The sequence below is a fragment of the Sciurus vulgaris genome, assembly GCF_902686455.1.
Source record: "Sciurus vulgaris genome assembly, chromosome: 8".
NCBI lineage: Eukaryota > Metazoa > Chordata > Mammalia > Rodentia > Sciuridae > Sciurus > Sciurus vulgaris.
Window position 1 is genome coordinate 86153920 of NC_136468.1, and position 24491 is coordinate 86178410.

General features: G+C 39.1%; 1 protein-coding gene across 7 annotated transcripts in view; it reads right to left on the reverse strand.

Moving 5' to 3' along the window:
• Nucleotides 1-842: 842 nt before the first annotated feature.
• Nucleotides 843-24491, reverse strand: part of OSBPL3 (oxysterol binding protein like 3) — a 178810-nt gene continuing 155161 nt past the window's right edge. For all 7 annotated transcript variants that reach the window (XM_079151143.1, XM_079151141.1, XM_079151142.1 and 4 more), the window contains 7 exons: nucleotides 23197-23260; nucleotides 19808-19886; nucleotides 17874-18018; nucleotides 12195-12339; nucleotides 9928-10054; nucleotides 8194-8316; nucleotides 843-4763 (listed from right to left, as the gene is read on the reverse strand). In XM_079151143.1, coding sequence (XP_079007269.1) covers nucleotides 4667-4763; nucleotides 8194-8316; nucleotides 9928-10054; nucleotides 12195-12339; nucleotides 17874-18018; nucleotides 19808-19886; nucleotides 23197-23260 — 780 coding nt within the window. In that variant the 3' untranslated portion in view covers nucleotides 843-4666. The remainder of the gene's footprint in view (nucleotides 4764-8193; nucleotides 8317-9927; nucleotides 10055-12194; nucleotides 12340-17873; nucleotides 18019-19807; nucleotides 19887-23196; nucleotides 23261-24491) is intronic.

The window sequence follows — 24491 nt, forward strand, 5'->3', positions numbered from 1 at the left end:
TAACAGAATCAAATGGAACTTCTTAGTAAGGGTGCTAAGGGTATTCCTTGTTGGGAGAAATCCTAAGTCTTGGCTAGCAGCTTGAATGTCTCAAGTGTGTAAGGAAAACCTTCACACATTCACGCCCATCAGGAATACCTACAGAGAGGAGCATTCCACTTTGGTCACTTAGGAAGGTAAACAACTGTCCCCAAATTTACCTAGTATTACCAAGGGAACCTGTATAGGGGCCCGGTGGTCTGATCCCCTGTGGCACATTGTGATTGGGTTAAAAGTCTATAAAATGTATGGTTTCTCCTGCAATAAACGAGTTTGCAGGTTGCTCACCACAAGCCTGCATTTACCCAGCTCCCAGGGCCTGGGTTATGGCTCCGTTGGCTCTTACCTGCACCTGAGCTAGCCTGGCACACACCCCTACAATTCTTGCTTTGGAAAGGACACAATTTGGGTATGGGAAGAGATGAGTTAGTCATTGGTAAAGGCTATTAATTTGGTGTAAGTAGTCAGCCTTTTCTTGTTTCATTTAGAACACACAGAGAAAACAATATTTCCATGGCACAGTAAGGTAAGCAGATGGGGTTCCTTGGCACTAAAGGTGACTTCCCTAGGGCTCCAAGTGTCTCAAGATCTATTTTTGTGATATTACTGAGAAATGTTGGGGCCAAGACTCTGGCAACTCTATGGTTTCTGAGTGTGTGTCCCAGGATGTTCCTATCTCCAACCCCCATTGCTTTAAGTAAGTTGGTGTGTTTCTTCTGGAAAGAGCCTAGGCCAGGGTCTTGCTCTGTCTCCTTCCATCAACCACAAATGCCCATAACCCAGAAAAACAAAGACAAAGGTGATATTTTTTTCATGTTATTTATTCAGTCAACTAGCTACATGAGGAGAGTAAACAAATTTATTGAGCTTTTTGGGGAGTCATGGGGGAACGGGAGAATGGAATTTAGACAGAACATAATTTTACAAATAGTTAAATGGAAGATTTACAAATATCCATGTTAAAAAATTGTCCTCTGAGGGTAACAGAGGAAGATAAAAATCATTATTAATAAAATAAATGAGCCACTTCTGATCATTGCATTCCCCAAAACTAAAGTCTCCAAAACTGGTTTCCATTTTAGGCTGTCACAATTTGTAGATACTTAGATGATGCAGATTTCCCACACAGAAAGACTAACATTGAGTGACAGATTAATACAATGCAGAAGGAAAATAGCTGTCATCTGCTAGCAAAAATAGATTTATGCTGATGTTTAATATAAAAATTAAAGACATTCAAATAAATTATGCCAAAACATTGTAACTAATGCAACTAATGTAAGATCATAAGAATGAGTTCTTATTGCTCCTACTCAAGACTAAATGGTCTGAGGAATTCTACAACAGCTGGAGGCCATAACGTAACTTGTTAGGATATATGGTAGGCCTGCATCAGAGTTCAACTGCCCAGTGAACATTTTATTATTTTTTCTTTTAAGATGAACAGTAGAACAAGATCACTCATCAATCTGCAAAACGCAGACGAAGCACAGTGCTTGAGGCCCAGGCAAGTGATTTATTGGAAGCAATTAAAAGCATTATATAAGAAAAGCAATGACCCAAAAGAAGTAAACATTTTTTTTTAAAGGTTTGTATACTTTTCTTCTCAAGTCTCCAAGGAAACCCATGAAGACCAGAAAGGCTACTGGGACATTGGGGGTCCTGGGTAGGTAACTGCACTGATGTCCTAAAGCAAACCCCAACCTGTTCAGTTAGTTCCAGAACCCACCTAGCTCATGGGATGTGAACTGCAGGGAGGAGCTACATTGAGGCTCTTGGAAATGGCAACCTTAGGGATGCTTTGGGGCCTGGGTGGGAATCGATCTGCTCCCCTGCTACACTGGTGATGCTGGTTCCTGAATGGATTCCCTGCAGTTTGGAGGAGTCAATAGTTACAACAGGAACAGTGAAGTGCAGGATGATTGCTTGAGCAAAGTCCCATTTCCAAGAATATTGCATAATTTACCATAAATTTGAGGTGGTAAGATTTTATGAATAAAATTAGGGTAAAAATACCTTGAATGGTGCAGATGGGCATTATTTAGCTGAGAGATTTAGAGTCCAGGACATTAAATTCTACCTAAGTTCTTCCCAAACAATGCTGTGTTTCTATTAATCCATCTTAAAAATGTAAGGGTCCTAGACGTTTGTTTCTATTTTGGGCTGGGGATCTAGTTCAGGGGTGCCTGACCACTAAGTTACATCTTCATTTGTTATTAATTTTCCGACAATTACTCATGCTGACATCGAACTTGACATCCTCCTCTCTCAGCCGGCATGGAATGCCAGGTGGGATAACAGAGGGAGAGGGAGATACAAATTTGGGGGAAAGGTGCTTCTGAAGGAAGGAACAGAAAGAAAAAAAAAAAAGAAAAAAGAAGATGCCATTTCCCCCTTAAGGAAGTTTTAAGATTTGAATATGAGGTTGCATCACAAGCTGTTTAAATTTCAGGAAAGCCCTTTAGAAAGATCCTGCTACTAATTAGATTTTAAAATTTGCATATTGTTCTAACCATATTTTGTTCTTCCCACTCCCAATTCAAATAAGATGACTACAGAGGTGATGTTTGGTTTGCTTGTCCTTGTGATTCCAAAATAAAGCATAAAATCATTTGAAATAACAATATTGGAACAATTAAAAAATTTTCCAAATACTGCATGACAAAGTTACATTCATTCAGGCTGTACATTCTATTTGTTGAGTTTTTTGTTTTGTTTTGTTTTTGATTCAGCCTGTGGAGCAGGCCTATTTAACAGCCAGTGTTACTAAAATTCTACATTTATCCTCACATTGTGGAAACTAGATTTGTTTTCCCCCTGAGGACCCTTAAATCTACAGCCTGCTTCCTCCTGTCTGTGAGCAGAATTTGGATAAATGCTTGAAAAGAAAAAGAACAAAGGACATACCAAAGAATTGGATGGTGTCATTCGACTGCTTAGAAATGGAAATGATATTCACACTGTGTTCATTTTAACATCACCATAAAATGGAATAAATGAATCCAATATTTAATGAGTTGTTTTAAAATGCCAGTCACTTGCAGACTCCAAAAGGCTACTGATCCATTTTATATAACTCTCCATTTTGAAAATGTGATGCTGTCCAATTGGTTTTTTGATGTGACATTAGAAAATCATGCATACTTTTCCTGTTATTTATTTTACTCTTCATTACAATCATTCTATACGTTCTGCAATTCTTTAAACATCTAAAGATGTTTTCTGGAGAAATCTCTTTAGCACATGATGACATTTGATATTTCATAGGATTGTTATGATCATTTGAGTAAAAGGCTTCAAAATTAGACTTTGGTTTTAATTTAATCTGCACAGAAGTTAGAATTGCTCTGACAACACAATTCAACCACTGCACGAATTATACTGTAATTTGAAATAACACACTTAAAGGAACAAAGTTTTGCCTTTCAGTAGTTACAATCAATTATCTGAGACTGCTGCAGAACTCACAGAGTGATACAAATGAGAAGAAAGTTGGGAAGTTGGTAAGACACTTAAAGCTTTCTCGGAAGACAACACAAAAGGAGAACATCGACTCTCTACATTTGTCTATAAGGCAGATGGTCAAACTTGCTATATGATCGAAAATACGATGCTTATTAAGAGGTAGAAAATAGCAGAACAGTATTTAAGAAAAATATGTAGAGTTATTTAAAACAATCAGTTATTTTGCTAATTTTTTACAAAGTCCAACTGTGGTGTGTAATGCACTGTATATTTTATACTAAACTGGGACATTCCATACTCAATGAAGCTGTGGTCAAACAGGAGGGCCACAAAGCCAGGGATTGGATGGGAAGCAGGAGATCACTTTTTAATTTATTAAGGATTGAGCCCTCTCGCTAAGGAAAAAAATTCCTACTACCTTTCATTAGGACATTAAATTAATGGGGATTTCTGTAATTAATGAAAATTTCTCTGAGTGAGAGGGTACAATTTTGCATGTAAGGCAATAAAACTAGAGGGAAGGACAAACTCAAATACCTCCCCTTCAAGAAGGTTCCAGATGCATCTTATGTAAAAACATACATTCCACTAATCTTATACCATCCCTTTAACCACTAAAATGCAAATGAAAATATTCTTCGGACTTCAGCACCAGCAGAATTGCTCATCTGAGCAATTCAAGAGCTGTCTGAGGCAAAAAGATATCTCAGCTACCAAATTAAACTTGGGTAGCTTACGCATGGGTGAGTAACCCTGGGTGATCTTATTTCTTAATGCACCTGGGAGAGGTTGATTTATTTTTCTCCAACACAATTTTATAAGGCATAAATTTAATTTGAATTTTCTCTAACCTTTGGAAAATTAGTGTTAAAGCTTCTTTTTTAACCCACACATTAACATTCAATCTTTCATTTTTATTAAATAGTTGATATACAAAAGGAAATATTGAGGTGTTCTGCATTCATATAAACAATCATAACATTTGAAATTGTAAAGAAACCCACAGAAGAAAATATATACTTAAATACTTAACAATGCTAAACTAAGCACAAGTGATTATTCTAGATAATATCTTTTAAATAGGTAGACACAAGTTTGTGCTGCTTCCAGAAGCAAACACAAGAGAAGTACCCTAACAAATCTTTCCTCTTCTTTACTGTTTTTACCACAAGACAGGATGGTCCAGCTTGGAAAAACCAAGATCTCTCCTAAGTTCCAAATAGGTGCCGTTGCTCACCCAAGAGTCGTCACTGGATTTCCTGTGGAAGATGAAAGACTTACAGGATCTTGAAAGCATTCTCATATTTTCTCTCTCTCTCCCCCCACTCTATCCCCTCCTCCCAAAGATCATTCTCACATGCATTCAGTGTCCCTGACAGTCCAGGACTGGAACCTTGTGGAGACTGGGAGCCTGGAAACCACTTTGCAATTTCTGACCTTAACTTCTGAAACTTGGAGGTTGTGAAAGTGGTATTTCTGAGAGAAGGGTGAAGGGAGGATGTGTGGTATATAAAACATGTCTGGAATGACAGCCACCACCCTGGGAATGACTGTGTGACATCTACGCATCAACAAGAATGTTCATGGGATGATAAGTTAACATTAAAACAAAATAAAACCAGAAAGGATTGGAAGCCATAGGAGTCTGGAGAGATTGGTCTTGGTTTACTCTTCTTTGAATAGATAATATACTACATAGATTGAAATACAAAAGACATGAGAAAACATAGCTTTTAAAAGTTCCCTTCTAGTCCTATCCCTAGCTTCCCAGTTATTCTACTGCAGGCAGTGATTTTATCAGCTTCATTCTATCAGAAAAATTCCATGCACATGCACACAAATGCACATACACACTCCACCCTCTCCTGGTTTTACACAATGGTAGTACTAGACAGTAGTCAGCACCTGCAGTATTTGACATAATATATATTGGCGATCATTTCTCATTAGCATAGAGGTCTGCAAACTACAGTCCAAGGATCCAACACAGCCTTCCTCCTATATACATATATTTTAGGGCTTCACGCATGCCAGGCAAGCACTTTACCACTGAGCTACATTCCAAGCCCTGATTGTCTTTGAAATAATGTTTTACTCTAACACAGTTATGCCTGTTTGCTTAATATTGTCTGTGGTTGCTGTTATGTAAAAGCTGGGTTGAGTAATTGCTACCTTATGGCCTGCAAAGGCAGCAATATTTACCATTTGCTCTTTATAGGAAAATTTGGTGACTCCAGGAATAAGGTATTCCTCCTTTCCCTTTTAAAGAGTTGCAAGATGTTCCATGGTATGGCTAGACCACACTTTCTCTGAGAGATGCCCTACTGGTGGGCAGTTAGGTTGTTTTCAAACTCGGACCATTATATATAAAGCATATGTTATTTTACCCTTGTGCACACATAATTACACTAAAAAAATTCCTGTAAGTAGCATTGCTAGGTCAAAGAGCATGTGTATTCATAGTTTTCACTGATATTATCATGTGTTTAGGAGCAAAAGTGGAGCATGCCAGTTTTCCCACATTCTTGGGAACATAGATTTTTATCACACTTGCTTCCCTACTCCAATAGAGGGATATGTTTCAAATGAGCCAGTTTGTGTATCAGATAGTTCACTATAGAACCAAGAGGACTGATTTGGCTTGAGCTGCAGTTTGCACTTGGAATTTCCAATGATATTTTCACTGTATTTGACAGATGCTGACAGTAACATCCAAGCCCCCATGTTCCTCTCCAAAGGCCCTTTGCCAGGCTTCTACTTTGAACAGTCTCAAGGATTTAAAAAATCTTCCCCAGCCAGTACTATACTGTAATAATAATCCTTTTATAAACAATTTTTATAAGTAAGTTTACAAACAACCAAAAAGTAAATGAGAGATGGCTGCCCCAAGTGCCAGGGTTTCTAATCCTTTTCCACCCCAGACGTCATTCTTAGAGGGCTGTAGTGACTGACCTGGCCTCACATGGATACTTTGCATTTGAATGTTGTTTCCCATAGAGCTCCACAGACTTGGTGAGGCCATTCTTAATGCTTTCATATCAGGTCCACCTGATGAATTTCTTTAGCTAGTTTTTGAGACAGTCTGCCTACCCACAATTTTAAGTGATCCCAAAATATACTGTAATGATTGTCTTTATAAGTACAGATTTTCCTTTTTTTTTTTTTTTTTTTTTTAAAGATGAGGCTAGATGATTTAAGAAAGAAGAAAGAAGGAAAAAAAGAAAAGAACCACTCTAGTTAAGGGTGCATGTATATCTTATTAACTTGTCAGTAAATCAATTGATTAAACTTAATTTATCCACTTTTCTATATGCTGTTTTTCTTTTCAATAAGGAACTTAAGGTGTCTCTCTAAAATGCTTAAAAGGAGTTATGAATATTTCAGGATGAAACTCTGGCGATGTGACCTTAAATTGCTAATATCCTGAAAGGGAGGAACAGCAGCTTAAGGGAAAAGTGCATTATATTGTAGAGATGGAAACGTTATCTGTTGCTGTTTTGATGTTTTGGGATACACACCTTACTGCTGCTACTGAGAGATTAGTAGCTACATCCTTCTAAAAGTTACCTCATTTGTCCATTAAAAGCAGACAAACAAACAAAATACCCTCAAACAACAGGGCAACACTAGTCTGGGTCCCTGAGAGCAGGATGGAGTGGAAGGCGAGCAGGAGCCGGGTGCTCCTGTACAGATGCCTATTAATTTGATTAAAACAAAACAAAACCAAAACAAACCACCACCACCAACAACAACAACAAAAACCCTTAAACCATACAGAGCTCGTCACGCTGTCAGGAGAACCTGGTCCCCAAATGGGATGTTCCACTGGGTCCTTCAACAAACACCTACATGCCCTGGGCCTTTGTTTCTTCTCAGTTAAAAATAAAAGAGGGAATGGGGACAGTAAAGGGGTACAGCCTTTCACACACCTTTTAAAAATTTAAGTCTAGCCCAGGTGTGGTGGCCCCTACCTGTAATTCCAGTGATTTGGGAGGCTGAGGCAGAAGGATTGTAAGTTCAAGTCCAGCCTCAGCAAGTAGGTGAGGACCTAAGCAACTTAGTAAGACCCTGTCTCAAAATAAAAAACAAAAAGGGCTGGGGGTGTGACTCAGTGCTTAAACACCCCTGGTTTCAATCCCTAGTACCAAAATAAATAAATAAATAAATATTTCAAACAAGATTTTCTTAGCATGTTATTTTAAAAATAACAGTGAATGTTCCAAATCCAAGCCCAAGTGTATTGGAACTTCTGCCATTCAAGAGTGAGACCACTTGGAATCCCAGTCTGGAAACCAGTGGGGTGATCATTCATTATCTCTATCACTGTATAAAATACATGTGTGGGGGTGACCAACCCTAGCTATGAATTTCATAAGCTGTGCTGGTACTGGGACCAGCTCTGACCGTCTCCCTGGCTTCTCCCACAGCATCTACTGAGGCACTCCAGTCACGGGGCGAGGCCCCGCAGAGCCGCTGGGAAAGTGCAAAGGATGTGCAAAGGAGGACGCCAGTCCTGCCCAAGGACAGCGATGGGGAGCGTCACAGAAGTCAGGCCCTGGCCCAGGAGGGTTGTGCCATTCTGGAGAAGGAAAATCCTCCAGGAGCTGGCGTCTGGGGAGGGACCCTCTTGCTCTCTTTCTCCAGCCCAGCAGCTGGACCTCCCAACCCACGGCGGATCTAGGCACAAACCTGAAAAACCGAGGCTGGTGTTCCACGTTATTTTCTTCTAAGACCCTCCGCCTTTCTCTCTGCAGCTGTTCAATCCTCTGCTTTTGTATTTCAGCTTCTTCTATATTCCCTTCTTCTAGAAACCTGAGGCATCGAGGAAAAAAGTGAAGGGTTTTATTTCCAAGAAAACGGGACAATCACTACTACTTCCACATGAACTTCCACATGTTCAAGACTAGATCCTCAGAATCCTCTCCTACTTCTAAGCCTCCTCTCCCACCCCCTATCTTGAGGTGGAGAGGGTTATTTTGTGAATTGGTGATATTTACATGGATCAAAAACTTGTATCTATAAAAAGGAATTTGGGGTTAGTCTTCTCTTTCATCTCCAATTCCACCTGTCTCCCCAACCTCACCACAGGCAATCCTCTATTATTAGTATCTTGGGTATCTTTCTGGAGATTCTTTATGCATATTTATGCAAACATAAATATATTTAAATGTATTTATGCAAACACAAATATATATTCTTGTTATCCCTCCCTTTTAAAAACACAAATGGTAGCATACTGCAATATGTCCTATAACCTTGAATTTTTCTTTTGCTTTCCTTTTTACTTAATATCTTGGCAATCTTTTTATGGTAGTACTTAGACATCTTCATTTTTAATAGCTGTGCAATATTCAATTGCATGACTATAAGTTAATTTATTTAAACAATACCCTGTTGGTAGACATTTTAGTTGTTCCTCATTTTTTAATTTACAATTAATGCTGCAATGAATGACTTTGTGCATCTGACATTTTACACATGGGAAAGCATATCTGGAAGAGAAATTTCTAGAAGTGGAACTGCTGGGTTAAAGGGTGAATCTGTAATTTATATATTATCAACCTGACCTTTATAGGAATTACAGCAATTCACCTTCCCATCTGCATGCTATGAGCACCCTTTTCTCTACTCAGACTATATCAGATTTTAGAATTTTTACCAATCTGATAAGAAATGATATGTCTAGATGGTTTCAAAAATTAGCATTTTCATATTGTGACCAAGGCTTATCTTCTTTTCATATGTTTAAGGAAACTGCATTGCATTTCATATTTTGTGAACTATTCATTTTCCTATGCCCATTACTCTCTAAAATACTGATACTCTTCATGATATGAGATATAAATACAGATTTTAGCAGTCATTTATCAAGTATAATCTTGTTTATATGTTTTTATTTTGTCACAAAGTTTTGTTTTTTTTTAATTAAGTCAAATGAAGCAATCTTTTCTTTCTTTTGGCTTCTGGAATTTTGAGCCTTAATTAGAATGGTTTAAGGGCAAGATTATTATTCCATTTTATAGAGTAGAAACCTGAGGCTGAGAAGAATTAAAAGACTTATTATACATCACATGGCTCATTAACTGCAAACCTAATATCATAATTTAGTTCTCGAAACAGGTCCCCTGACCCCTCAAACACAATAAATTCTTCATTATTGCATGCAGTAAAACTCTTCAAATTAACCTGTTCTTTTGTATTTCAATAGAAATGGGACTCTACTGATAAAGACGATGCCACACATATAAGTTGGTCTCCATTTGCTCCATGACACAATTGTTTAGCACCCCCTTCCCTGCCCCCTATCACATTATCTACCTTGCTCCGATTCCTCTGGTGACCTGGAAGTTGTTCAATATGACTTTCTATAGAATTTTTTAAAAAAATTTTACACCTCCAGAAAGATCTTTTAAAAATCCTTACCTTTGATCTGGTCTAAACCGAGTGTCAGTCGGTGGTAATAAAGACTTTGACAATGGGTCCATTTCATTTAACTCCAATGCAAACTGTGTGAAGCCATAATATTGCTCATATCCTTTTGGCATGGGATCTAAAAAAATAAATCATTCATTCCTAACTTGCAGTTCATTTAGGTTATATTTTAATTCCTTCACCTTTTTCATCTCAGACCAGCTACAATTTTTCTTTCTCAGCTCTAACCCATTCCATTTCTATTACAATATTCCGACTAACAAATAGGTGCTGCATATTTCTCTATACATATTCTTCTCTGTAGTCTATCTACAGGAATATGAACTCTGTTGGTCATATAGTGAATTTAAACAATGCTATGAAGTTGTCATACTGTTTGAGTTATAAAATAATTTGCTCTTAAAATAAATATGCCTAAAAGGACTCTGGTCTATTTTTCCTGATGGATTAGAGTTCCCCTCTTGAGAATTAATTTTTCCTCTAAGTGATATCAAACTCTCCCAAACTGTCCAGTACCTGGAACAGCACTGAATGGGCAGTAAATGTCTTCTTTTCTTCTATTCCTGCTTTTCTTTATACCAACTCTTGTCCCCTAAAATCTTACACCTTTAACTTTAGAAACCATTAAGAATATTGCCAATGTAAATTCCAGCTAAAAACCATGCTAAACACACCCAAGTTTTTGTATCGAGTAAACCAAACGTAGACTGATAAAACCTTCATCATATCAGCTCTCACTATTCACACAAATAAAAATGCTTTCCATGAACTTTTCTGCAGATTCACTTTTTGAAGCTTCAGAAAGTCCTCTTTGTAACTAGTCTAATTTTCTGTGTGTCCTAAGCATGAAAATAATTGTGAAGCTTCCTATTGTGTCTTCCGCCTCAGCCCCCAACCACCAGAGAGGAAAGAGAGCAGTTCTTAAAAATGGCCCAGGGATGCTCATAGCCAATGCCAAGACATGAAATTAAGGAACAGCAACAACAGTTTCAACTATGTTTCTTGGGCAAGACTCTACTTTAACATCCAGGGAGGATGGTAGTTCTCATCTGTAGTACTTTATCCAAAAGAGAGAGACTATTCCACTTGCAAAACCTCATGCATGCCTCTGAAGCTAACCACAGGGACAAGTCATCCCAGCCTCACTGTGACCTCTGCCATGGTGAAAGGTGTGGCTGTCACTTGTTGAAAGAGGCATTCATTGTGGCTGCTTTCTTTATGTTTATTTCTCTTACTTGCCAGAGGAACACTGATTCTGTTCCAGTGGCATTGTACCCTCCCCAGGGGATGAACCCAAGTCCATCTGAATCTCTCCTGCCTACCTGTCTGCCCATCATTGCTTCAGGAACAGGTTTGGACCCATTTCCTGCTGGCCTGATGAAAAGCCATATTTTCTGGGGGATCCTAGAAAATACTGCATTCTTTAGAAGAGGGAAGCACTGGAAGCTCCTTATCTTCCCCTTCTTCCCTGCTTGGAGCACAGTCATGTGGTAATAAGATACTGAGTTGTGACAATCTTTTTAAATCCACGAGGAGAAACATGGTAGCACACTTGGAGAGGCAGAAAGTGCTTCCACTGATGTCTTCTGACACAGGTGAGGCTGCCCATGTAGCAAGCTGGGGCCACCACCCCTCACTCACAGGTAAGCAATGGCATATGGTTTAGGCCACTAATGCGTGGTTTTCTTTTTGGTTTTTATCAGCCTAAATCATCCTAAGAGCTTTTAAAACATGAGCCTACTTGGAAACAAACTATTTTTCAGACATGAAAGGTGATTAAACGTTGTGGGGACATGCTGAGGAAGACGACTGCTTCAAGGGCTCAGAGACCTTCTAGAATCACAGAGGAGATCAGGATGGCCCATGCGGTTAGGTCAAACCAGGGATCCCCACTCCTGTAGAGTCCCCAAGGCACTGTGTTTCCAGGAACACCTTCCTCTTGGTTCTTACTCTAGGATGACTTCTTACACTTCGCTGACCTTCTTTGGTAGTGCCCAGTACAGTCCCATGTGTGGATCCCAAGATCCCCTCAGACTGACTGCCCATTGACTGGCAGTGGCCTATTCTGGGGCTGAGAACCCAGGACCTGCAGCAACTGAGGTGCTGTTGTAAGGACCTGGGGGAACGGTTGGGTGAAAGAAAGAAGAGCAAATACCTCCAACCTGGTTCAATGCAGAGAGACAATGAAGGCCCTGAACGGAACGGATCCCTGTGGGATGGCGGTTTCTCTTGCCCCGTCCACCAGCCCCCAAACTCACTTGCTCTCCAGAGGCATGAGGATGAGGAGGAGCCCCCGCAGTAGATGCTCTCGTGCCATTTCCCAAAGAGCCGGTGCACCGCTTTCCCGCTCCTGTCGAACACCGTGCCTTCGATCTCATGGGCATTAGTGCTCCAGTATTTTGCCTAGAATACAAATGGGAGTTGTCTGTGTAGTACTTTGGTGTTCAGCTTACTACAGATATTAAGTAAAGAAAAGTATTATTATTTTTTTTTAAATTATTCATTGTCACTTTTATTTTAGTTCAGATGATTACATATTTCATTAGAAGTTATTCCCTTATATTTTACATAATAAAAAAATTACTTGATCTTAGTGAAATTGGAAAAAGAAAAATGTATCAAAATATCATACCACTTATAATATCACCTCAAAATATAACATTTGTAAATTCATATTTTTCATCAAATTTAGGAAGTTTTAAGCCCATGTCTGACTGCACCTGAATAAAGGGAGATGAGTCCATTTAACGGTTTTACTGCCCTCAAGGTCTGATTGTGATTCAAGGAAACTTCTTTGTAATTATTTCTCTCTTTCCCTCTGTCAGACTTATTGCTGCTCTGATGTTTTGTTTGTGAGGATGGAATCCAGTGAGTCCTGGCTTCAAACTCAGAGACTTTCACTTGCTCTTGCTTAGATTCTCTGAATAAATGTTTTGATTTATTGTATCACCTTAGAAAATTTTTCCTATGCTCTAAATGGTTTTTAAATAATTTGCACCAGATTGTTCTGGAAATGGTCTGTAAATTCCTTAGTATACCATTCTGAAAATCTCACTTCTCTTTTTGATAGTACATTTTGGAGTAATATTATACATAGTACATTTATGGTACAGTTTTACTTCAATTTCTAATTGTTTATGAATAATAGTCATTGATTTGTTGTTATTTTGTTGCTCTGAAGTCCACATTCTTAATAATAAAAGAACCAATGATTTTGTTTTTGTTTTCTGTTGACTGATTTTTACATCACATGCATCTTTTCTGTACTTTACTCCTATTCTACTATGTATTAACAATTAAAGTGGGTATCTTGTAGGAGAGTATATAACTGATTTTTGTTTTAATATAATCTGACAAATCTGCTTTTCAATTGTGGTGTGTGACCATGTTATTTTTGATATATTATATTTAAATATACTCTCTTCCTAGTTTTTCTGTGTGTTCCATTATAGAAAAGTATTATTACAGATATTAAGTAAAGAAAATAAAAAGCAAAGCAAGATAAAGAACCCTTAAAGAGATTCTAGATTGCATATTACATATGACTTGCCAGTTCTGGGTTGGTTGGTTGTTTTGACTGACAGTAAATGGTACAATGCAGTATTATAACATACGGATATACCCTGGAATGGTTGAATCAAACTAATTAACATATTTTACCTCATATATTTATTTTGGTGAGGACACTTGAAACTACTCTCAAGTACATGGTACATCATCAACTGTCCTCACCTTGTTGCGCAACAGATCTCTTGAACTTATTCCTCTCACTGAAATTTTGTGTCCTTTGATGTTTCCCTAATCCTTCATCCCCTGGTAACCACTCTGATTCTTTGAGTCCCACTTTTTTAGAGTGTGCATGTAAATAAGATCATGTGGTATTTGTTTTTCTGTGCCTGCTTTATTTCACTTGCATGTCTGCCAGGTTTATCCATGCTATTGCAAATGACAGGATTTCCTTTGTAATGACTGAATAATATTCCATTGTTTGTACACAGCACATTTTCTTTATCCATTCATCTGTTCATGGACACTTAGGCTGATTGGGTATCTTCGTTATGGTGAATAATGCAGCAATGAACTTGGGACTGCAGATGTCTTTTGGACATACAGATTTCATTTCTCTTGGATATCTGCCCAGTATTGGGATTGCTAGATCATAAAGGAGTTCAATTTTTAATTTTCTGAGGAACCTTAATTCTGTGTTCCCTGTTGACTATACTAATTTACATTCCCACCATTGGTGTGCACCTTTCTTGCCAACACTTTCATCTTTTTGCTAATAGCCATTCTAAAAGGAATGAGGTGATATCTCATTGTGAGATATAATTTTGAATTTTTTTTCTATTTTGGTACCAGGGATTGAACCAGGGGTGCTTAACCACTGGGCATGGGAGCCACACGCCCAGCCCTTTTTATATTTTATTTAGAGACAGGGTGTCATTGAGTTGCTTAAGTGCCTTGCTTTTACTAAGGCTGGCTTTGAACTCAAGATCCTCCTGCCTCAGCCTCCCGAGTTGCTGGGATTACAGGCATGTGCCACAGCACCCGGCTGTAATTTACATTTTTGATGATTAGTGATATTGAGTAGTTTTCATGTATCTGTTGGAAATTTGTGTAGCTTATTTTGAGAAATGTTTATTCAGGTTCGTTTTTCCCCCCTTACTTAAGAATTTAACCCATGGTCTTGTACATTCTAAGTAAGTGCTCTACCACTGAGCTACATCCCTAGCCTCTTTGCCAATTTTTATATTAGATTATTTGTTTTCTTTATGTTCAGTTCTTTATATATTTTGTATATCAACACCTTATCGGATGCACAGATTGCTAATACTTCCCCCAGGCCATAGGCTGACTCTTCGCTCTATCGTTTCCTGTGCTGTGCAGAAGCATTTTAGTTTGATGAAACCCATTTATTTATTTTTTTCTCGTTGCTTGTGCTTTTGGGGTCCTAGTTAAAAAAAAAAAAAAAAAAATCATTCCTCAGAATGTCATAGCACTTTTCCCTATGATTTATCCGAGCAGTTTACAGTTTGGGATCTTATGTTTAACTATTTAATTCATCTTGAGTTTTGTATATGGGGTGAGTGAAAGGTCGGATTTCATTCTTTTGCTTGTGGATATCCAATTTTCCCAGCACTGTTAAAGAAACTGTTCTTTTTCATTGTGTATTCTTGATATCTATCAAAAACTCAATTATGAATGTGGATTTACTCCTGGGTTTTCTATTATGTTACCATTGGTCTATATGGCTGCCTTTGTGCCTGGGTTATGGCTTTTTTTTTTTAAACAGTAACTTTAGTTATTTAGTAAAAACCAGTGGTTAACTTTCTATTTGGTTTGTAACTAGATTACTAACATTTGCATAAGATGCACTTCCCCTTGCCATTGGCTACGTGCAATGTAGGAACGAAAGGCTCTGTTCTATTTTTGGTTCATAAGTCCCTTCCTATGCAGCAGTACTATGGCTCTGCATACTACCATTAGAAGAAATAAATGTAACTCATAATTTTTTCTCTAAAGGAAGTGGATAGTGATTTGCAAACCAATCGAGGATGATGTTGCTTACATTTTTATTATCTTTTCCCCAAAATTAGCACTACTCGTTCAGACCACAGGAACCTCACACAACCCACGTTTTCACTGTGTATGGGCTGCCCCCAGTGACGCAGCCTCGCCTTATATTCCATTCCAGCTCAGTCCCAGCATAATTCAGCTCCCTCTGGTGGGTTTTGTACAGTACCACACTCCAGCCAGAAGAGGGAGCTCCAACTCCCTAGAGTTTATTTTTTTTATTTTATTTTTTTTCAATTCTTCCCAACTACCTGGCTGCCCTTGAAAATCTCTATGAAAGAAAGAAGGCATTTCTCCATAAATCAAAAATCCAAGCACTATTTTCAGCTGAAACAGAATCCACATTTGGAAACCAATAAAGTTGAGTGGCATTTCCAGGTCATATTCTGGTGGTTCAATCTCTCCACTCCAAGGCTGTGGTAAAAATGGGAAGGAAGGGCAGGGTATGGCAGCACCTCAGAGGCAAAGCTGAAATTTAAAACTGAGTTCTTCAGTCATGCGAAAATGGAAATGGCCGGAAACGGTCCAGGTTCTTAAGTTAATTCTGAAGCAGAGGTCAGATTTTCTTCTAGAGATATTTGCCAACAAATTCAATGCCAACAATTCAGTGGGAAGCCTCAGAGGGGCACAGACACACTCCTTGGGTAACCAGCGTCTGCTGTCAGATTCTTTCAGCATCACAGGCATGTCCAGCACTCATTTCTCATAACTACCAAAGCGGATGAGAATGAGGTGGGTGGTAGACGTGGGAGTTGAGCACATTTCCTTGGGGAAAATATTCAGAATTGGGTGATCTGAATCTTGCATGGATCAGAGGTAATAGATTCTTGTTCCGCGTTGTCTTTTGATTCTTTTTGCAGAGAGCTTAGGTGAAGTTTTCAAAGTAGGGTCCTTTTTATTTCTCCCTGAATATAAGGTCATTACTAACTTTACTAGTCATTACCCAATTTGACTTACAGGATATAATAAAGACTCCAATCAATCTTATCGTAAGTGTCCCCTATGGGTTACAGGTAGAGCAGAGAGGTACTGTATGAAATTCCATAACTGGAACCTCATCACTCAGCTCACGATTTTGATCTTAGTTAAATGCAAATATTCACTGAGGAGGGCAATGCTTTAAGGCCATTTTAAGTACAAAAGATTTTCAAGGGCAAGAAGGACTCTAGGCGGGAGAGAATGTGGGGGAAACCTCAAATCTAGGCTGTTGAAAGATAGAGACTTCTACACTTAAAAAAAAATCTGACCCATCTTCCCACTTATTCTCCGAGTATTATGGGCCTCTGCTGTGTGCCAGGCACCCACTAGCCCCAGACAGCGGGGCTGATTAAGATGGACCTAGCGTTTTCTCTTGTGGAGTCAGGGATGGTGAGAAAGGTGTGCAGGGCAGAAAAACAAAACAAACAAACAAACAAAAAAACGACTTAGTGAACCAATACCAGATGGTAACAAAAAATAGTGAAGGAAATGGGATGAACGAGAGTGAAAGACAGGTTGGGGTGGAATGTCAGGACGTGGGCGGAGCAGCCCAGGCAGAAGGAAGTGAGGAAGGAGAGAGGGCATAGTGGCTCAAAGGTGGCGAGGAAGGATGAGACAGTGGTGGAGCTGAGGTTGGAAAGGAATGAGGGCAGCGTGTACATATGAGTGTGTGTGTTGTGAACGCGAGTGTGCTAAGGGGTGTGGGTGGGGAGTGCAGACTGTGAAGCACCCTTGGGCTATGGGAAGGACGCAGGGTTTTACTCAGAGAAAGAGGGAAAGAGCTGGAGATTTTGCTCAAAGGACTAACATGGCATGACTTCTCTCATGGTAAAACATACAAACATGAAACTCACCATTTAACCATTTGCAAGTGTACAACTCAGAGGTATGAGACACTTGCAATGTGGTACAGGCGTCACCACTATTTCCAGCACATTTTATCCCTATTAAATGACTCCCTATTCCTCCCCGCACCAGCCTGGGGCAGACACACACTATTTTGTGTCTCCACGATTGGACTCCTTGAGGGACCTCATAGGATCAGACCCTGCAGCATGAGTCCTTTTGTGACTGGCTTACTTCATTTAGCATGAAGTCTTAAGGTGCACACAGGTTGTGGCATGATGACATATTTTAAAAGGCTTTCTCTGGCTTTGCACTGAGGATAGATCACGGGAGAGTAAGGGTGGAAGGAGAGAGGCCAGGACAGGTGGTGGCTCTTGTTCAGGTGACAAAGGTGGGGCTGGGGTCAGGAAGCGGCTGGCTCTGCTTGTATGTTGGCACCAAGGGGAAGGGGAAGAATCCTCTGCTGCCCTGTGTCCTGAGGCCCCGGATCATAGCCCTTCCGGGATCAGAGTTCAGAGAGCCCCCCACCCCCTAATTACCTTTATGAAATTCACTTTGCAGTGGCAGGAATCATCATTCAGGTTCTTGATGACAATCTCTCCATAGTGCTCGATCCACCTCTGTCCACTTAGGATGTTGTGGATGCAAGAGGTCACTTTGTTCCACTCAAAATGATCTCCAAAACTAGAAAGGAGGGAAGAGAAGTAGTAGTGATTCCCAGAGGAGGCAGAGGTGGATACGAACACTGGCTGCATTACAAAATAAGTCAGGCAGAGTGTCACTCATCCCTCCACTCGGGGACATCGCACCAACTGTGCCAAGCTGGGCACTCTGAGTGTCTGCTCTCCGAGGAGGTGCTTCTGCCACACAGCACTCTGGAAGCCACCAGGGGCTTTGCTAGAAGCTGTGCTTTCCTGGAGCCTCCTGTTCCCTCCTCTGATGGAAGAGTCAACTATGAGCCAGAGCAGCCTGTGCTAAGTTGTTGATCCAGGAGAGGGAAGAAGGCAGGAGGAAGTTCGAGGGTCTGATACAGTTTGCTACTCATCTATTACATATACAATGAGAAAACATTCAGATTTTACTTATGGAATTAAACAATACCTATAAAGAGATGGTAATAAGAAAAAAACGGTTAGGTAGCACATGCCATGTGCCAAGTCCTATTTTAAGTGCTTTACATGTATTATCTGTTGAATCTTCACAACTGCCCTATGGAGAAGGTGGTTTGTTGTCCCCATGGTACAAGTGAGGGAGCAGGTGATGGCAAAGAAAGGCAAGCGGCCTGCCTGAGGATCACCATGAGCAAGTGGCAGAGAGGGCATGGGAACTGAGGCAGGCTGGTTCCATAATCCCTGGTCATATCCATTTTTCTTATAAATAAGTATCAATAATCCCTGCAAACAACAGGTGTTGGCGAGGATGTGGGGAGAAAGGTACACTCATACATTGCTGGTGGGACTGCAAATTAGTGCAGCCACTCTGGAAAGCAGTGTGGAGGTTCCTTAGAAAACTTGAAATGGAACCACCATTTGACCCAGCTCTCCCACTCCTTGGCCTATACCCAAAGGACTTAAAATCAGCATACTACAGAGATACAGCCACATCACTGTTCACAGCTGCTCAATTCACAATAGCCAGATTGTGGAACCAACCTAGATACCCTTCAGTTGATGAATGGATAAAGAAACGGTGGTATATATATACAATGGAATATTACTCAGCCATAAAGAATGATAAAATTATGGCATTTGCAGGCAAATGGATGAAATTGAAGAATATCATGCTAAGTGAGATAAGCCAATCTCAAAAAACCAAAGGACGAATGATCTCACTGATAAGTGGATGATGACACATAATGGGGGGTGGGAAGGGTTAGTGTTAGGGTTAGAGTTAGGGTTAGGGAGGGGGGCAAGAATGGAGGAAGGAAGGACTGTATAGAGGGAAAAGAGGGGTGGGAGGGGTTGGGGGAAAGGAAAAAATAACAGAATGAATCAAACAACATTGCCCTATGTAAATTTATGATTACACAAATTTATGCCTTTACTCCATGTACAAACAGAGAAACAACATGTATCCCATTTGTTTACAATTAAAAAAAAAGAAAAAAAAAATCCCTGCAAGATCAAGACCATGTCTTTTTTATTTTTTTAAGATCGTCTTTTTCAAAAGGAATTTTGACAGTGAGGCAAGATAACAACATTAAAGAAACACTACCATACTTAACCTTGTTAGAAAGTAGAAGTGAATTTTTAAAAAGCATCTATTCAGAGAACCTTGTTCTGCAGGAGACATTTCTACTCAAGGGAAAGAAAAAATGAGGTTGCCCAAATGAGAAATATCTGAACTCACTGTCAAACAGAGTGAAAGAAAAATCATACTCTCATTGCTATGGGGGATGGTGGGCTTCCTGTCCCTCAAGTGGGTTCTTGGTCCTAAATTCTGTAAAGTTCCTGATCACAAAAGAACAACTTACGCTGGCAGAGTCACATGGGTTGTGCCAATCGGAACAATTTCCATGGATTTACCCCAGAATTTGTTTTTCCATCTCACATCTGAAATGAAATACCAAATAATATGTATTTAGTAGGAGATCGAGGTAGATCAAAAAGTTCTTAGGCTAGATAAATGATCAACAACTATATAGTACAATTTCTTCACAATCAGTTATCACACAGGAAATTATTTCATGCAATGTAAGTACCAACTGGGTACCTAGGACAGGATCAGGGAAACTAAAACCATAAGGACAAAATCCTTCCTTTGGAAGAGTTAATAGCGTGAAAGGTAGACAGAAGTGAAAAAATTAGTGATCACGCTGAGAGGCCAGGTATTCACTGAGTGTGTTATAACTGAAAGGGAACGATAGAGGAAGGAATGGCCAAGATGCTGGGAGGACATCAGAAGAGGTTCATCAGAGGGGGCATCTAAATGGAGCTCTGAGACATTCAGGAGTTCATCAGGCAGAGAAAAAGCAGCTTAAAGGCAAAAGAAATATCTTATTCAAGCAGACAGAGGTATAAGAAAATAGAATGGGTTTTGTCCTATGGGTCGGCGGTTATCTAGAGTGAAGAGTAAAAAGTCAGGTGGAGGGGGCGGGGAGAATAAAACAAAATGAAACAAAACAACAACAACAACAAAAAAAGCCCAGCAGAGACTCCATAAGTCTGGCTAGGAAAGCTGGTTTGTGTACACTGAGGGAAAGTAACACAAAACCGATGTGATTGGATACAAACCTTGCAAAGGCAAACCAAAGCAACATGGAGAATGGAAAAAGGTTAGAAGAGATTAAAAACAAGTCAACAAGAGGTTATTGTAGTTGCCCAGGGCATAAACAGGAATGAAGTGAATCATCAATAGCCACGGGGAAGCAGGAATCCCACAGGTATGACAGGAATGGAAATAGAGAGGCCAAGTGGAAAATTAGATCCTTATTAAGAAAGAAAAGGAGAATTTGTGAATGATGTCAGGTTTTTCTAACTTGCAACCTTTTTCGAACGTCTAACCCAGGTTACACGATTAGAACAAAGACCATAGAGAAGGTCCTGTCTGATTCACCTAGGATGGACAGATTGCAGTAGTGGGCAAGATGGAAGCAGGGAAGCCAGGGTGAGCCCTGGCTGTGGCCCAGCTGAGAGGTGAGGCTGAGACCAGGAGGACCTACTGCATCGTATAGCATTCTATTTACATGAAATGCCCCCAAATAAGCAAATTTACACAAACAGAAAGTAAATGAGCAGTAGGCTAAGGCTAGGGGATGTGGAGGGAAATTGGAAGGGGTAGTATTTGCTAAAGATGTTTATTTTTGGAGTTATGGAAATGTTCTAGAATTAATTGTGCTAATGACCACACAAATTCGCGAGTATAATAAAACCCACTGAATTGTGCACTTTAAATGAGTGAATTGTCTAGTAGGTCTGTGGATTACATCTCAATAAAATTGTGACCTAAAGGATAAAAAGATAACTGGTTGTTGAATAAAAACTAACAATGTATGATATGGTTTACAACATACATAAGTAAAATGTCAAAAATAGTACATACACACACACACACACAAAGCACAAAGGTAGGAAGAGGGAAAATGGAAGCATATTTTAAGCTTTTTATTCTCTATGTGAAATGATGTTAATTGATAGATTGTAATATGTAATATTTAATACGAATCCTAAAGGAACAACTAAGACACAAAACAAAGAGCTATAGCTAATAAGCCAACAGAGGGAATAAAACAAGAGTTACAGAAAGTATTTAATTATTACAAAAGAAGGCAGAAAAAGAAGGAAAGGGGAAACAAAGAACAGATGTGACAAATGGAAAAAAATAAAAAGAGGGCAGATTTAAATACAACTACATCTATAATCACAATAAGCGTAAAGATCTACACAACATAATTAAAAGACAAAGAAATGTTTTTTTTAATGATTAAAAAAGTAATTTAAGAGTCATTGACATATGAAAATACATGGAATTATCCAGAAAAAAGGTTGGAGGAAAGACTGCCAGGAAAAGAATGATTAGGAAAGGAGGTGAGGAGGAAACTGTGGCCCACCTTGAGAGGACCCCTTCCACTAACCAAACAAACAAGCAAACAAACAAAAAACATAACTCAAAAATAACAAAGAAGAGTTACCTATGAGATTTAGCAATCAGGACATTAGGAACCTTAGGAAAATTGTTTCCAGAGAGTTTTGATGAAAGGTATAGAGATTTCAAATCAAGCTTCAATTTTAAACTTTTTAAAAAAATTTTTACAGAGTGCACTTCGATTCACTGTACACAAATGGGGTACATCATTTCGTTTCTCTGGTTGTACATGATGTAGATTCACACCATTCGTGTAATCATACATGTACATAGGGCAATGATGTCTGTCTCATTCCACCATTTTTCATACCCCTCCTCCCTCTCATTTCCCCCTACATAAAGTTCCTCCATTCTTCTCTCACCTCCCCCCCTCCCCCATTATATAATCAATTTTAAACTTTAATAGCAAAGCCTGAGAAAGAAAGTCACGATAGCTTAAACTAGTGGTATTAATTATCTCCAGAGAGAGGGACTGGGTGGCTGGGGAAGGGGGGGGCAATGGAGTCACAGTCAACTTTTTTGTACTTTCTGAGTTTTACAAAGATCTAAAGGCAATGTGGGAAATCAGGTGACATCATTGTGAGTAGAGAAAAATGCCTTAAAAACTGATATGTGCTCACTGTTTGAAAACCCAGCCTGCTCATATGCACTTTATTTCTACAGTAGACTCCAATTTTTTTCACGAATGAAGATGTTAGCAAAATTAATTCACCCATCTAAGAAATATTTATAGTCTTGTTTATTCTTGTTTATTTACTATCCTTTCCCATCCAAAAAATAAACCGAACAAAATTTTAGGAATAACAACCTTAAAATGAAAAAGAAGTCAGCAATATAAAAAATGATTTCAGAAATAAAATTTAAATGTTTTGAAAGCAAAACTTCCTTTGCTGTCTGTACTCTGATAAACAGCTGGAAATATTTAGTGTCTCTTGAGGTAAGTGCAGCATAATAAGCGGCCATGGAATAAAATACAGAAAAAGTTACAGGAATAAATAGTGGTGACCCAGATAAAGATGGAAGATTTTTTTTTAAAGGGAAAAACTAAATGATCTCCTTGAAAATATCAAACTAATATCAATTAAAATAAATTACTCAATATCAATTAACAATTGACATATCAACTACTATTCAGAGATGAGAGGTGAGAATGTCAAATGGACCAGGTCCTCTAATGAGACCTAAGTCTTGGGGCTATTTTGACCTTAGCAAGCATTCATAGAAATTCAAATCTATAACCATTACATAAAATGAAAGTCAAATACATTAGCACATTACCTTGCCAGAAAACAAAATTTCCAGATTCGGCGTGACATGCAGAGATAGGTGGATGGTGGCTAACCTAATGGAGATAGAAAAACCAAAAATGAACAAAATGTTGTATCTCATGAAATCTATTCCTTTCTCCTTGCTCTGAGATGTGACACAGTACAGGGTTTCACTGAAAGAAAACCTCTGTAGTTTCCTTCAACAAGACTGTCCTCACGAGGGCGCTCCCGATACAGGCAGCTCTGACTCGCTCAGCTTGATCAGGATGAAGAAAGTTGTTAATGGAAGCTGTCCGGAAACCTCTAGAAACCTCCCTGGGAGTGTATCCCAGTGGCAAATGATGAGGATAGAGAGGTATTTTGAAAGGTGTAAAAATAAACACAGAGTCATTTGAGGGCTGCCCATTCATAAACCCAATGATCTGACATTGGCTTTAACTGTCAAAGAAGTAGGCATTTAACATGAAACTTCTAAGCAACACAAGAACACTCTCCGTTGGGCTCAGCCTCTTCAAATCACCTACAAGAAGACTGATCCAAGATAACTTTCAAAAAAAAAAAAAATTCTATAATAAAAGAGCTAATCAATTATAGAAAGGTTCATTAACTGCTAAGAATTGTGGGGGTTTTTGTCAAAATAAAAAATATCTTGAATAAAAAGTAATTATGTCGCAGAAAAGGCAATCCCTATAATAGAGACTACCTTTTGATGTGAGGTTCCTATTTGTGTTACCCACTAATTAAGAAGCTAAAGAGAAAATGGCTCTCCTTCCATTTTCCTGTTATCTTAGTAATATTCATGGAACATGTTCTGTTACCATCATTCAGCACTGGGTGAAACCATACTGGTAGTTGTTGGGTTTCCAGAAATTTCTCTGATTTAGCTAGTTCTTAGCAGTAGTATCTTAAGTTTAGTGTATCTAGCCCAAAGTCTTCATATTGTAAACATAAGAACTGAAGTCAGAAAGATTAAGAAACATTTCCTCAAACACTGGTAGTTAGTAAAGAAGAAGAGGGGAAACTCAGTGTTTCTGGATTATCTCAATTGTTTTCAACCCCCGTCCCCCCACACCTCAAAACAAAAGTTTTAAGTAGCTGCACACATTATCAAACACATAAAGCACTCAGAATACTGAAGCCAGCCTGGGATGGACAGGTGTGGGTATGTTTCCCTCAGTTCCCACATGCCTAAGAATGACAGTCCCTCACTGTCCTGTGGGATTTTCCAGGGCAATTTTCACTTTAAACACTGACTTAGAAATCTACATCCTATAAAGCAAATCTGTGTTTGCCTTTGATTTTTGT